Source organism: Orycteropus afer, unplaced genomic scaffold, assembly GCF_000298275.1.
Source record: "Orycteropus afer afer isolate SDZICR_OR568_19922 unplaced genomic scaffold, OryAfe1.0 scaffold00063, whole genome shotgun sequence".
NCBI classification, from domain to species: Eukaryota; Metazoa; Chordata; class Mammalia; order Tubulidentata; family Orycteropodidae; genus Orycteropus; species Orycteropus afer.
In genome coordinates this window covers 3021691-3036864 of record NW_006921650.1, presented here as the reverse complement: position 1 = coordinate 3036864, position 15174 = coordinate 3021691, and the positions used below count along the sequence as shown (strand labels likewise).

Genomic DNA, 15174 nt, shown 5'->3' with positions numbered 1-15174 from the left:
GTCATCTTAACTTTCAGCAAGCAAGGTTGTGTCATCTGCACATCACAGGTTGTTAATGATCCTTCCCCCAATCCTGATTCTCTGTTGTTCTTCATATAGTTCAGCTTCTTGTATTAGTTGCTCAGCATACAGATTGAATAAATACTGTGAAAGGCTGCAACCCTGAAATCCACCCTTCCTGATTTTAAAATATGTAGTATCCTCTTGCTATGTTCAAAGGACAGACTCTTGTTCTATGTACAGGTTCCTCAGGAGCTCAATCAAATGTTCTGTAATTGCCATTCTTTGCAATATTATCCACAATTTTTTATAATCCACACAGTCAAATGCCTTTGCACAGTCAATAAAACATAGGTAAATATCTTTCTGATATTCTTTGCTTTTAGTCAAGAGCCATCTGACATCAGCAATGATATCTTCCATTCCATATCCTCTTATAAATCCAGCTTGAGTTTCTGGAAGTTCCCTGTAAATATACTGCTGCAAACATTTTTGAATTACCTTCAGCAAAATTTTACTTGTGTGTGACATTAATTATATTATTCAGTAATTTCCACATTCTGTTGGATTACCTTTCTTTGCAATAGGAACAGATAGATATACATTTCTTCAGTCGGTTGTCCAGGTAGCTGTTTTCTAACTCTTTTATTTCATCATTTCTTCCATTTCCTTTAGCCACTCTACATTCAAGAGCAAGTTTCAGAGACTCTTCTGACATCCACTTTGGCCTTTTCTTCCTTTCCTTTTCAATGACTTTTGCTTTCTTCATGTATGATAGTTTTGATGTCATCCTACAACTCATCTTTTCTTTGGTCATTGGTGTTTGGTGCATCAAAACTATTGTTCAGATATTCTCTAAATTCAAGTGGAATAGTATCAAGGTCATATTTTAGCTCTGGTAGACTTGTTTTAATTTTCTTCAGCTTCAACTTAAAGTTGCATATGAGCCAATTGATCGTCTGTGCCAAGTCAGCTCCTAGCCTTACTTTGACTGATGATGCATAGCTTCTCCATTGCCTCTTTCCACAGATGTTGTCAATTTGATTCCTGCTATTCCATCTGGCAAGATCCACGTGTATAGTCATTGTTTATGTTGTTGAAAAAGGTGTTTGCAATGAATAGGTTGTTGGTCTTGCAAAGTTATATCATGTAATCTCCAGTGTCATTTCTGACACCAAAGCCATATTGTTCACATACCTATGCTGCTTCTTTGTTTACAGCTTTTGCACTCCAATTACGAGTATTTATCAGTACATCTTGATTGCATGTTTGGTCCATTTCAGACTGCAGAAGTTGGCAAGCGTGTTCTATTTTCTCATCTTTGGTGTTAGTTATTGATGTGTAAATTTGAGTAATAGTCGTATTAACTGGTCTTCCTTTTAGGCATATGGGTACTATCCTATCACTGACAGAATTGTACTTTAATATAGAGCTTGAAGTTTTTTTTCTGACAATGAATGTGATTCCATTCCTCTTCATTGTTTGCATAATATGTACTTTACTGTACCTTACTTACATAATAAATATGCATTATCTAGATAATAACAAAAATAAACATTTATTGAACACTTACTGAGCACCAAGTACTCAGTTATACTTTTTATATGAATTATGTACTGTATGTTTGTTATAGTTATTATGCTCATTTTGCAGAGAAATAAAATAAGGCATAGAAATATATTCATGATCATAGAGCCAGTAAGTGTTTTTTTACAGGTTGGTTGAGTTATTCTGTCAAGACCAGTTTTCTGTTTTAGAGATAATTTTAACCTTTAATTTAAGTAACTGTGGTAGTTAACGTTGTAAGTCAACTTGGCTGGGTCTGGTTGAGTGGCTGGGCAGCTCTTGGTAGTTATTGCCCGTAAGACTGGTAATCAGCTCCATGGTGGGATCTACCACAAGCAGGTGAGTAGCTGCTTTAGGGATGTGGTCTGCTCCTCATATATAAGAAACACCTTTGGGAATGGTCTCTAGCTTATGGCACCCTTGAACCCTGTGTGTAGCTAAGTCATTGTTCAGCAGGCTGCCATGCTTTGCCAAGCTTGGGGCTTCATCGGACTTGAATTAGTGGCCTGTCATGCTGTTTGGTAATATTGGGACTGTGCCTTTTTACTTGTTAACCTTGGGCTTGTCAGCCTCAGCAGCTGGCAGTTGTCTGAACGAGGAAAAGCCTCCAGCTTCAGTGGGCTGGGAGCAGGAGGCAAAGCTGAAGCCCAAGTTGAGGGACTTTCACCTAGCCCCTAGAGCCTGGCACTTTCAACTCGGACTTAAATCCTCCAAACTGTAAGAGAATAAACTCCTGATTGTTCAAGCCATACCATTTGTGGTATATTCCTGTCAAAGTGACACTTGGTAACCAGACAGTTAGTAAAGCATATTCATACTTTAAAAATTCATAATTAAAAAAATAACTTTAAAGTTTACAGTTTCTTCTCAGTCCTAGTTTGCTCGATTATACATATGATCTCATAGGCCAACTTATACACCTTAAAAATCAACCAAACACTTATGAGCATGCTTAAAGGGATTTTGAATGTCACATATTTTCTTAAAATTGATCATTTTATCCATTTTGTCATAATAATAGTGCCTTAAAGTTCTTTCATGTCTTTTCCGCTTTTTATTATTTTATTAATCCTTGAGACAGATGGAGTAAATGTTCATTTTCACATGAGGAAAATGAGGCAGAGAGAGCAGTTTTATTCCAATTCTGTGTGGTTTTCCTCTGAACATACTTAACAGGGTAACTTTCTAATATTACAAGATCCGTACTATATATTATCCTGGACTGTTGTTGTTTTATGTCATCAATTTGATTCTAACTCATAGTGACCCTATAGGAAAGTGTAAAACTGCCTCATAGGATTTCCTAGGCTGTAATATATATATGAGCAAATCACCAGGTCTTTTGCTATGGAGCAGCTGGGAGTTCTAAGTACCAACCTGTCATTTAATAACTGAGCATTTAACCATTGTGCCGTTTTGTTGTTGTTGTTGTTGTTTGCCGTCGAGTCGGCCCTGACTCATAGCGACCCCTCCTTGGGTTTCCGAGGCAGTATCACTATGGAAGTAGGATTGCCCAACCTTCCTTCCGAGGAGTGGCTAGTGGGTTTGAACCGCCAGCCTTCTGGTGAGCAGTCAAGTGCCTTAGGCACTATGCTACCAGAGCTCCTATTGTGCCATTGTTGTTGTTGTTGTTGTTATGTGCCGTCGAGTCGGCCCCGACTCATCCATTAGGACTCCTTTATACTGGGTTACATAGATAAATAGATATGTGTAGCTGGATGTTGTAACACTGCCCAAGACAGCTCCTCACATGAAAATGGCCATGCTTTAACATAGTTTTAAAGCAAAAATGTGTGAACCTGTAAGTATATTTAATGAGAGGCATTGTCTGTCTTAATCTGTGCAATTGCAAATTATTTCCCTGTTATCAGACTGTAAAGTGATTGTAAAATAAACTAATATTATGCAAATAGTAGTTAATGTTAAACTGTTGGTGCAAATTCAGAAAACCAAGCTGTGATTTTGATGAATTGTGCCTTAATGATTTAAAATAGTTTCTTACATGGTGTGAAACAAGTTCTTATTTCTCTGAAACTTTTATTATATGTGTATATGTACCTTTTAATTTTTGTTCCACAAGGAATTCTAGTTTGAAATTATGGATCATTTTTTCATAGATAGAAAAAAACTTGTATATCATTATTGAAGTTTTGATCTACTATATTTGACTGCTAACCAGAAGGCTGGCGGTTCAAACCCACCAGCCATTCCTGGGAAGGAAGGTTGGGCAATCTACTTCTGTAGTGATACCGCCTTGGAAACCCAAGGAGGGTCACTATGAGTCAGGTCCGACTCGATGGGACATAACAACAACATATATAGTTTATGATTATGTAGTCATATAATTTATTATTATGTAATTAATTCTGGGAGTCCTCCATGGCATTCATGGTTAAGTGTTGTACTACTACCTGAAAGGCTGGCAGTTCACATCCACCTAGAAGTACTTCAGAAGACAGGCCTGGTAATCTGCTTCTGAAAAATCATAGCCTTGAAATCCCTACAGACTATTCCTACTCTGCACACATGGGGTCTCCATGAGTCTAAATCAACTCCACGGGAAGTAATAACAACAATTAATTGTAATATTATAATTTTTTGTTATAATTCTGTTCTTTAAAATCTCTCACAAGATCTTTCTTTTTTCTTTTTTTTTTTAATTGTGATTTGGGTGAAAATTTACCAAGCAAATATACTTTCCATACAGCAGTTCATATACACTTTGTCTCATGACATTGACCACAATTTACCACAATGCAACAGCTCCCGTCCTCCTTCCTCCCGATAGTTACCTCTTCCCTGTGTCCTTCCCTCCATGCACTCCAGTCCCCTAACCTGTCTCCCCGTGCATAAGCAGCCCTTCTCTCTCCCATGCTTGTTCTCTCCAAGGAGTGTATCTACCTCAGATAGATGTTCAGCTCATATGCCTGTCCATTGTTTGGCTGGAAGCCACAGGCGTGGGTTCAGTTCCATACCTGAGGGGCAGCTAGGGGCCATCGTCTCAGTGGTTCCACCAGGCAAAATCTCTCACAAGATCTTTCTTAAGACTCCTTTATTCATTGTTAGAATTAATTAGGAATTATTTCAACTCCTGGCAAGTGGATAATTTCCAGATCACATCCATCTTTACCTTACTTCCATCAGAATAACTTTAAACAGTTGTCTGGTAGTCTGAATCTTTTTTTTTTTTTTTTTTTTTAATTGTGATTAGGGTGAAAGTTTCTGGATTAAATTGCTTTTCCTTTCAACAATTCATACACATTGTTTTCTGGGACTGGCAGTTCCCATTCTTTAGGGAACACTATTGAACTCAGAAACCTGACAATGTAATTCTCAATTGAGTTAAAAGAATTATGGCTTAAATGAATCAATTCTAATTTACTTTGTTATTGAATTTAGCTACTGTTTTCTATTAACATGGCTTCCTTTGGTCTCTTACCAAATTTATAGTTGGTAAACAATACCTCCCTCCCCAACTCACCCTATTATATATTTAAAGAAAGATAAAAGGTCAAATTGGGCTTACCTGATGCCACCATTCTAAGGTATGTGTTTCTGAATTGCTTTATATTTGTATCACTAGATCATCTCTCACCTTTAGAATGTTACCAAAAATATAATTAATTCAAGATAGGCATTATGTGCCTAGGTTACCTTATCAGGTTATGATGACTTCATGAATCTTCAGTCTTATTAGCAAATGTACCCAAATCATTCAATAGGGATAATAAATTAATTTTCAACAAATAGTTTAAATGAATAGTTTTTTTTTTTTTTTTTTTAACAAATGATGTTAAAACAACTGTTTATCCCTTTGGAAAAAAATGAAACTCTATCCTTACCACACATCACACATAAAGCTTTACTTTATTCGTAAGGCATCATAAAATCACTTACTGCCAAGTTGACCACAATTCATGGAAACCTCACATATATTTGAGTAGAACTGTGCTCCACCATGTTTTCAATGGCTAGATTTTGACAGTGGATCCCTAGGACTTTTTTCCAAGTTGCCTCTGGGTGGATTTGAACATCCAGATTTTCAGGTAGCAGCTGAGTGTGCTAACCATTTGTGTCACCCAGAGACTGTAACACTTGAAGAAGAAAAGTAGGAGAAAATCTCAGCAATCTTAAGGCAGGCAAACATTGTCTTAGATAGGAAATGAAAGATTTCTTTAAAAAAATGATAAATTGAACTTCCTTGAAAGATACAATTAAGAAAATGAAAAAGGAAGTCATTGACTAGACTAAGATAGTAAGTTAAACAAGTGAGTATATGTATGTTATATATAGCCAAGGATGCATAATGAAAATATATAAAGAAACCTTACAGCTCAATCATAAAAAGTCACACAACACAACTTTTTAAAAAGACAAAATATCTTTGAAAAGATATTTCACAGAAGAAGATAGATAAATGGTCAATAAGTACATGAAATGATACTTAACATAATTAATTGTTAGCGCATTGCCAACTAAAACCATAATGAGGTACTACTAGAAACCCACCAGAATTTCTAAAATTTAAAAAGACAGTGCTAACTATTGGTGAGTATGTGGAACAACCGTAACTTTCATGCACTGCTAGTGAGAATAGAGGATGGCACAACTACTTTGAAAAATAATTAGTGATTCCTTAAAAATTTAGTTGTACATTACCATGTTGTTATGTGCTGTCGAGTCGGACCCATCTCACAGCAACCCCTCCTTGGGTTTCTGAGGCCGTATCACTAAGGAAGTAGATTGCCCAACATCCTTCCGAGGAGTGGCTGGTGCGTTTGAACTGCCAGTCTTCTGGTTAGCAGTCAAGTGCCTTAGGCACTTTGCTACTCCTTAAGAGAAATAAAAACTTGTGTAGAAAGATAGGCACATGCATATTTATTGAACTTTCTTTATTCATAATATCCAAAATCCAACCGAAATAGCCATCAGTAAAACAGTAGATAAACCTAATGGGATATATCCAATACAACAGAACACTGCTCAGCAATAAAAGAGAACAAATCACTCCTAGTTACAACAATATGTATAAATCTGAAAAACATGAGTGAAGGAAGCAAGATACTCTGTGTTTGCATTTATATGGCATTGTAGAGGAGACAAGTCTAGTACGTGTTGACAGAAAGCATATTAGTGGTTTCCTGGGATCCAGGGTGAGGATAATTTACTGGGAAAAAGGAATAAGGGAATATTTTGTATGTTTTATATTTTGGTTGATATGGTGATATGTGTACACATTTTTCAAACTTATTGAACTAAATGTTTAAAATAGGTTTATTTCATCGTACATAAATTATACTTCAACAAAGACAAATTATAGTGTTTTGATTCCCAAAGATAAATAACTCAAATAATAAACACCTAAGCGTAACTTCAAAGTTAAGTCTTGTTTGAATATATAAAATATATAATTAAAGTTTCAGAATTTTGATCTTTTGTATGTTTCTACTAGAATGCGAGAGTATTTAATTTAAAATTATACTTGAATACAGCAGCTTAGTTTAATATTAAGAAAACATCAATATAGAATTAGAAGATTAAACCAAGTCACATTCAAAATAATGATGTGATATTCAGAAGCTATATTCTAGAGACATATTATTTTCCATTTTCAAGTAATAGAACCATGTATTATTGTAAAAAGATTTTTAAAAGTGAATATCAATTTACTGAATGATTATGTTTCATTGATAAGATTATATCATGACTATTGGTTGCAATCAGTAAATGTTTTTCCTGGTTTTTGTCTATAGGCATTTTTCTTACAGTAATGAATATCCACAGATATTTTCCTTTGTCCTTTTATTTCTAGTATCCTCACCCTTTCCCCTTCACCAGAAGATAATTAATTCAGAATCTCTCAATATTTTAGTTTTCCATCTTAAAAACAGAATTTAAAAAATCATGCATCTGTTTTCCCTTCTTTCATTTATCTCCAAAGTTATATCGTAAGATAGCAGTGCCCCTCCATTTATTAAATCACTTAAGTTATACTAGATTTTAAAATGTTTTTGAAACAATAGCCCATAAAGAGTACATTATGATTTTGTTTTCATTTGTAAAGTATCAAAAATGTGTAGAGTACTTCAGAATGGATTACATTTGTTACATCTTTTTCCAAAGTGATCATTCTTAAGATATTTTTATGGTCCTTGTATTCTCCATTTCTTTTTCCTTATGGGCTATGTCTTTCAAAATTACTTTATTTGACCATCTCAACCTTTTCTTATGCACACACACATGCCATGTGAAGTATGTAGGTGATACTGTTTTATTGAGGCTTGATGAACACTGATGAGGTAGTAAGTAGGTTACTCTTCTGAGCACTCATTTTTCCTGAAGAGTCTAACTATTTGTGCCCTCTTTAACCTCTCTATAGGTTTATTATTGGACGGGAAAAGCCAGGACAAGTCAGTGAAGTTGCCCAGTTGATAAGCCAGACTCTGGAACAAGAAAGGCGCCAGAGAGAGCTGCTGGAGCAGCGCTATGCCCAGTATGATGCTGATGATGACGAGGTCAGTGGAACTGCTATTAGTTCTTTTTGCTTCATGTTTTTTTCACTACATTTACTGCTTTGTTAAACTCTTCTACTGTATGAAAAGTGTGCCAGGTTTTTTTTGTAGATTCTCAAGGAGGTTGTGTCTGCATTCAACTAAAGTTCAACTCTACAGAAAAATTATTTGTGTTTCCTATTAACTTATGAATGAAAGAATGATATCCTATTTACAGTATGAAGACTGTGGAATCAAATAAATTTTTGTCACACTAATACAAAGAAATTCATAAACACACACCAACAAGGTAAAACCAAAATGTAACCCTTGTCTGTCAGTGCTTTTCTTCCTTTGGTGTATATTTTTTCCAGTTTTGTACAATAAGCATGTAATGCCTTTTTTTCTTTTCAAAATATCAGTAAGCATTTTAAGTGAAAAAACACATCATATACACACATCCGCAGAGAAGTACCAAAAATTGCTAACTGTTTCCAGGGTTTTTTTCCCCCAGGAAGAGAAAGTTCTTTGGATCTGCTTGCTGGGATTTGTGCTAACATAATGCAGAACAAAGATTTTCCACTAGCACATGTTCTACAGAGTAGATACATATTGGAATAATTTTGCATCCTGCTCTCTGTAGAAGATCAAGTAAATGAATGGAAGCTAACCCCCAAGTGAAAAAGACTCTCTGGATGTTGTAATATGATACAGATGCTGGTTTATTTCTAATGTGAATGCCAAATATACATGGATATAATGGAACAATATGTTTTATTATAAACATGTTTAAATGTACATATGTTTCATATTAGCATGCCAAAAGATCCATCAACAATTTAGTTGTAGTATTTCATACTTTATAAACATAATATTCACATAAAACAAACACTCTTCTCTGTAGAAGCCCTATACAAGATTCACAGTACATCTTCATTTATTGAGCCTCTCCTTATCTGAATATACTATTTTCTACAGCTGTTTTGGTTTATAGCTAGGGCATAGTAGAGATTAATAAACAGACATTCAAACAATTTTCACATATTTTTAGCCTGACATGTTTTAACCTAAATATATATTGTTTTCATGTATTTGTGGTGTAAGAATGCATTCTTCATTTTTTATGATAAAAAATGAGAATTGGAACATTTATTTTTGACCCAGGAGTTAGAAAACCCCTTTACATGAAAGAATTAGTTTCTTAGAATTCTGATTACTTGGTATAATTTTTCACTTGAAGAATTCATTTGAAATGGCAAGTATTTTCTTACTATACTAATATACATGAAAATATGTTGTCTTGAATTCTGAACTTATAAAAGGAGCCATTTCCTCAAGTATTTGATCTTCTTTTGTTACCTAGTTTTCAGTTATCTGCAGTAGTAGTTTGTCTTTTATCAGAGACACTGATTTGCCTTCTCTGAAAGCCCATTTTAGGACCACAGAATTCTCTGTGCAGGTTTGTTTTTGAAAGCCACACATAACCTCCTCTCTCTGTTTGGATCTGAGCTTGAGGGTAGTACGGTGACATCAAGTGGTGGAAAGTGAGGTGGCCAATGTATCTAATCTCTGTTCCTCAGTGTTCTTGGATTTAAAGAACAGGGATGGGCCTGATTCTCTAAATTCCTTCTAGGTCCTAACATTCCATTAATCTGATAATAAGTCATCAGATATAGCAAGGACAGAGTGAAATTAAGATAGATTGTTCAGGCTTCCCAGGTGAAGTTTTTAGATAAAGTACCGTGTATTTCCTCCCATTATTTTGAGGAATTGATTCCATTTATCTCTGAAAGTTTTCAATTTGTGTAAGAATTTTTCTTTAATTTAAAAGTTTGAGTAAATGGAAACTGAACATTTGCTACTTAGCATTTATACTTAGTAACACATCATACAACAAATGGATTTTGTGAGGTTTTTTGTTTGCCTGTCTCTCTAAGGAAAGCAGAGCTGATTACTACTTAAGCAGATATTTTCCAGGGGTAAGGTGAGTAAATAAATACTCAGTGCTAGGCACTTTGCAAGCTGCCTTTCCTACATGATTTTGGTTAATCTGTACAGCAACTAGAAGAGATTGCCCCCCCCCCCCGCCAGAAACGCAGAAACTTAGACTTTCCCTAGTGGTAGCTAGTGTTGGCAAAGTGAAGATTAAAATAATAGCGTCTCCAGAGAACCTGGACTCTTAACAACACACTGTACTGGCTTTGAATGGAAAGGACAGTGTCCTCCTGATGGGTCTGGCTCTATTCAGGCACACATTGAATAACTGGGTAACAAGAGATGTTGGATGTTTTGGGTTGATGAAGTTTCTCATAACACTTAGCTTCTGTGATTATTTTTTCTGTATTTCAGCAAAATAGGAGAACAGGAGTATTTGGTGGATTTTTTTTTCCCCTAGGTAGCAGCCCATGAAGTATCATCTTCATAGTGTTTTAGGGGAAAATAATTGCATAAAATAGTTTATGAAAGAATTAGAGTTTAGCTTGAAGTTAAGTGGTTTCTTTTTTCTATAAGCTGTAGAGGTTGGATGCTTGCCAATTATTTCACGCCAAGTCATCCTTCCTTTCTTGAAAAGGTCAAGGAAACTTTCCTTTTACATCTATCTTTCATCCTCTTCTCTTATGTTTGCTTCCTTTCTTGCCTCACCAGAGCATATCCTAACTAGAACATCCCCAGGTAAAATCAATGATTATTTTTCTATATGTAGGAGAAATGAAAGCTGTACAAATAATGAAAATTAACTCCATTGTAAAGGCTTTAATGTATCTACTTGACACAGAATCATTTTTCTTTACTAATGCTACCAAATACTACTAAATTGGTTGATTCAAATGTTATACCTTTATTCCCTATTTACTTTCTTTCTGTTAGTGAGAAGTAAAATGTCTGAGAGTCATAAGGGAAATGAGAACCAGCCAACATTGGATAGCCAATGGATAAATGGTCCTTGAAAAACTGAGTTAATTTCATATGTAATTGAACAGTTTATCGATTTACATACCTTTGTTAAAACAAGTCTTCAATATAGGTAATCAGTCACGTGGTTTCTCCTGTTTCTTATAATTTATGGAATCAGCTTGTGATTTCAAAATTAGAATCATTTTTATTTTACAATATGCCCTGTGACCTTCCCTGCACCAGCCAGAAACACCTTTAATGAAATGCAAAGCAGTCAAGTTCATCCAACTAATTTGTAGAGCCAGCTTTTAGGGCAGCATTCTCTAGTGAAGGGTAGATAGCCTCTGTTTTTGATCACATCATCCAAAGTTGTTTCAAACTTGGAACTTGTCACATACTCAGAGTGCAGTTACTTGCTTGAATTGTTTAGGGAAAACATTGCAATATGAGAAATATATCCCCCAGTTGGAAAGGTACGGTGGTCCTATATTAGAAACGTATTTAGGAATAACTATAGGTCATACTCCAATAAGATTGAAATCTATAGATAATCTGTAAACTATATTTAAATTTATGCTTTTTTTTTCTTTTTTCTTCCTCTAAATATTTAAACAGAGTTTAAAAGAAGCAAAAAAGCCAATTCAGTTTTAATTTACCTTCATTTTCCTGTTCACTCTGTGTTAAACATTCTGATTTAAAAAAAAAATAGTAATAGTTGAAGTGGCACTTCCTTAATTCTGGAGACCAAAAGATGGGGTGCTATAAAGAAGAAAAAGAGTTGTAAATTTGAAGAATATAAACATTTTAAGTATAGATTGGAATTTATCTGTGATTAGTGGTATTGTTTCAAGATTTAACAATTTTTGTTTCTCTCTCTCACTTTCTTTCTTTATTTCCCTCTCTCTTCCTAAACAATATGAAAGGTTGCCATGGAAGATTTGAATATCCCCCTCAGACAGTCAGCACTATCCCATGAAATTCTGGGGGTATGGTAAATTTTTCAACAAGATTTTACTTTACAATAACAAATTTAATATTTCATCATAGTTTACAACTATCAATGTTTAGCCTTGTAGTGGTGGCAATTCTGGTATGTATTTTGTGGTGTGTGGGGCATGTTTGTATAATTTTGGTATCTATTTCTGTCAGAGAGCATTATACAATTTGATATGCTGTGAGCTCAAACTGGAAATGAAATATCAACTGGTGCACGACCGTTTTTTAAAAATAGAAAGTAGATATGGTCATTCCAATTATAATGAGTTATTCCACATGCACTTTCAAAATTATATGATTACTTCTTTGAATATTTTTTTAAAACATAATGTTCATTAAATTTTTAAGTCTTAGACTGTATGTAGATGGCATTCTAAAGTCTCTTTAGGCATTAGTTCGTAACAAGGTTAATCATTACTCGAGACACTAAAACACTTCTCTGTAAAGTATAACTTAATCAGCCTTTCGTAATTTGTTTTCATTACTGAAAATTAATATCATAACACATGACAGCATTAGCTTATTTTTTTTTAGAATTTTTTAAACTGTTGAGTACAATGTGATTAACTACTACATGAATATGCATTTTTGTTGCTTGTATTAATATGTGGTCATTAGAGGCAGAAATATGAAAGCTATGATTTATACAAGTATTAAAATGTTTTTATGAATATGATGTTCATGTGAAAGGTATTAAAGGGATAACATTAAATTTGACTCATACTGTTTGCTTTTCTTGGTTAGATACAGTTTGTGCTGGATGAACAAGAGAGTGCAATTATTATGGATGCTCTTTTAATAAAGTGAATTTAATAATATGAATTGACTTGATAACTGTGTCTATAATATTGAGAAACTTACAGTAGAGACATTTTTACTGAGCTGCAGCAATATACTCTTGGTACTCAGCAGTGCTTATTACAGTAAGAAATGGACTGTCAAGTATTTTTTTTTTCTATCCTTTATCATTAGGCTGCTGTCTGTAGGTGGGGAAAAACTTTCTTTAATTTTCGTTGTCAACCATTTTAGAACATTGTGACTGAATTTCAAGGACTCTCTGGCAACTGCAATAACAATAACAACTATTTCCTTAAGGTTTGTTTTTCAGAAGAAAATAATGCTTATCTGTAGCCTCCTGCTTCATGTGTGAAATTAAATATTCCATCTGTCTATTAACTAGCTGCATTCTGAGGAGCTTCTCTCAAGCTATGTGTTTCATATGCTGAATATAGTTTGAAAATAATCATTCAAAAATAAATATTGAATTCTGGAACATAGCACTTACTTTAGGCACAGGTTCTGCAGTTTGATCCACTTTCTAATGTTTAACATTCAATGTTTTTAACCCCTAACACTTTAAACTTTTTGTTTCCACCTTAAGAAGAAAAAAAAGATATCCATACCAGAGCAATATGATGTTTTACAGTACAGTGTATTTAGTAATTTCTATTTTCTTTTAAGTATAGTAAATCTTTTGATACAGAGTTCTGAATTTTTCAGAATTAAAAGCTTAATGTTAAAAGCCTGAATGCATATATCTTTCAAGTATAGCAGTATTCATTCATATGATTTATATGGTAGACATACCCAAATATCTAAATAGATTTTATATTTAAAAAAATAAAATCGTATTAAGTGCCACACACAGAGATGGAAGTGATTTGATTGTTTCCTTGTTATTTTCTCTCTTTCCAATAATAGCACTGTGGTAGTATTTACTTATGAGCCAGATGATAGATTCTAAAGGACCCTTATCAAATTCTTCCATGCCATTAAATTTCACTGAGTATAGACTGTGTACTCCCTAGAAATCACCTTAGAAACATTCTAGAATGATGAACTACAGAGATCGCAGTGTTAGAGATGTTCTAGTGTTAAAGAGATGTCAAATACATTTGGTATCACAATGTCACCAGAATTTCTGTATAAGCAATAGATGGAATTGGAGAACACGTATGATTTCAGAAAAGCAGGCAATAATATACTTCAGAGATGACAAACTACCTTGTATCACCTATGTCAACCATTAAAATCGACTATTGAAATGTCTATAGATTCGTACTTTTGAAATGTAGGTTGCAGAGTATTATACAAAGATCAACAGAAAGCACATTAAATCATATTGTTTTCACTAAAAATATTGATAAGTTTTCAGAGATGGAAAATAAGTTTTTATCATAAATATATAAAATAAAAGCATTAAAACTGAAAAAAAAAAAAGATGCCAAATACAAATGACAGTATTTTTCCAACTTAAAAAACATAAGTTAAATATAACTCTTTACCAGAAAGTCCTAAAATGCTTATAGGCACAATGAGAAATGGAGCTGTCTAGGCTTGTAACCGCAGGTTTAACTTTAGTGAGCGATAGGTACTGCCGTACTTTCACCACACCTTTAGTCTTCCTGTTTCCTCTGCTTTGAATGCCATTCCTTACACTGACCCTTGTACACTTATTGTTTATTCAACTTGTTCACCTTTCAGGTCTCTGTTTTGGGTTCATATCCTCAACAGACCCTCCCTGGACCCCACTAGACTGGGCTAAGGGCTTCTTTTTTATGCCTCATTAGCAACAGATGTATTTCTTTCCCGCACTCACTTGTAATGGCATCAGTGATGGTTTTAATAGCTTGTTGATTTTTAAAATATCGAGGGATGAGCATGAAACTGGGCAGGTTAGAGAAGACTAAGAAAGTGAACTGAATTGAATCACACAGAAGAGATTAAGATGAAAATGGGAAGTCAGTTAAATGAGGGAATTAAATTTATTCATGATTTGAGACAGTGAGAGAAGAATGGTACAGGCAGTCCCCAGGTTACAAACAAGATCAATTCCTAACTGTATCTTTAAGAATTTGTAGGTCAATCAGAATAGTTTCTTATTTAGCCTTACTTAGTGAAAGAGGAGACTCAGATCTTTCCAGTTATTTCAAAGCTGCATGTGTAGCAAGTGAAAGTGAATATGATGAAGAACTTGTGAATAGGGATTGGTTTGATTATTTCAAAGTGAGGGGAAATTTATATAACATTAACGCAGGGCTTCCAAACAGCTCTGCCCTTCTCAAAGATGGCGCCTCCCCACTCAAGATGGTGGCCAACCTTGCCATTTTGAATATATGGGATTCTCCAGGAGCTCTGGTAGCGTAGTGCCTAAGGCACTTGACTGCTAATCAGAAGGCTGGCGGTTCAAACCCACCAGCCACTCCTCAGAAGGAAGATGGGGCAA

At 34.5% G+C, this 15174-nt stretch overlaps 1 protein-coding gene across 1 annotated transcript in view; it reads left to right on the top strand.

Moving 5' to 3' along the window:
- PPP1R9A (protein phosphatase 1 regulatory subunit 9A) overlaps positions 1–15174 on the top strand; it is a 577130-nt gene that overhangs the window by 427477 nt on the left and 134479 nt on the right. Inside the window, exons 5-6 of the mRNA XM_007939795.1 lie at positions 7946–8081; positions 12978–13043. Coding sequence (XP_007937986.1) covers positions 7946–8081; positions 12978–13043 — 202 coding nt within the window. The remainder of the gene's footprint in view (positions 1–7945; positions 8082–12977; positions 13044–15174) is intronic.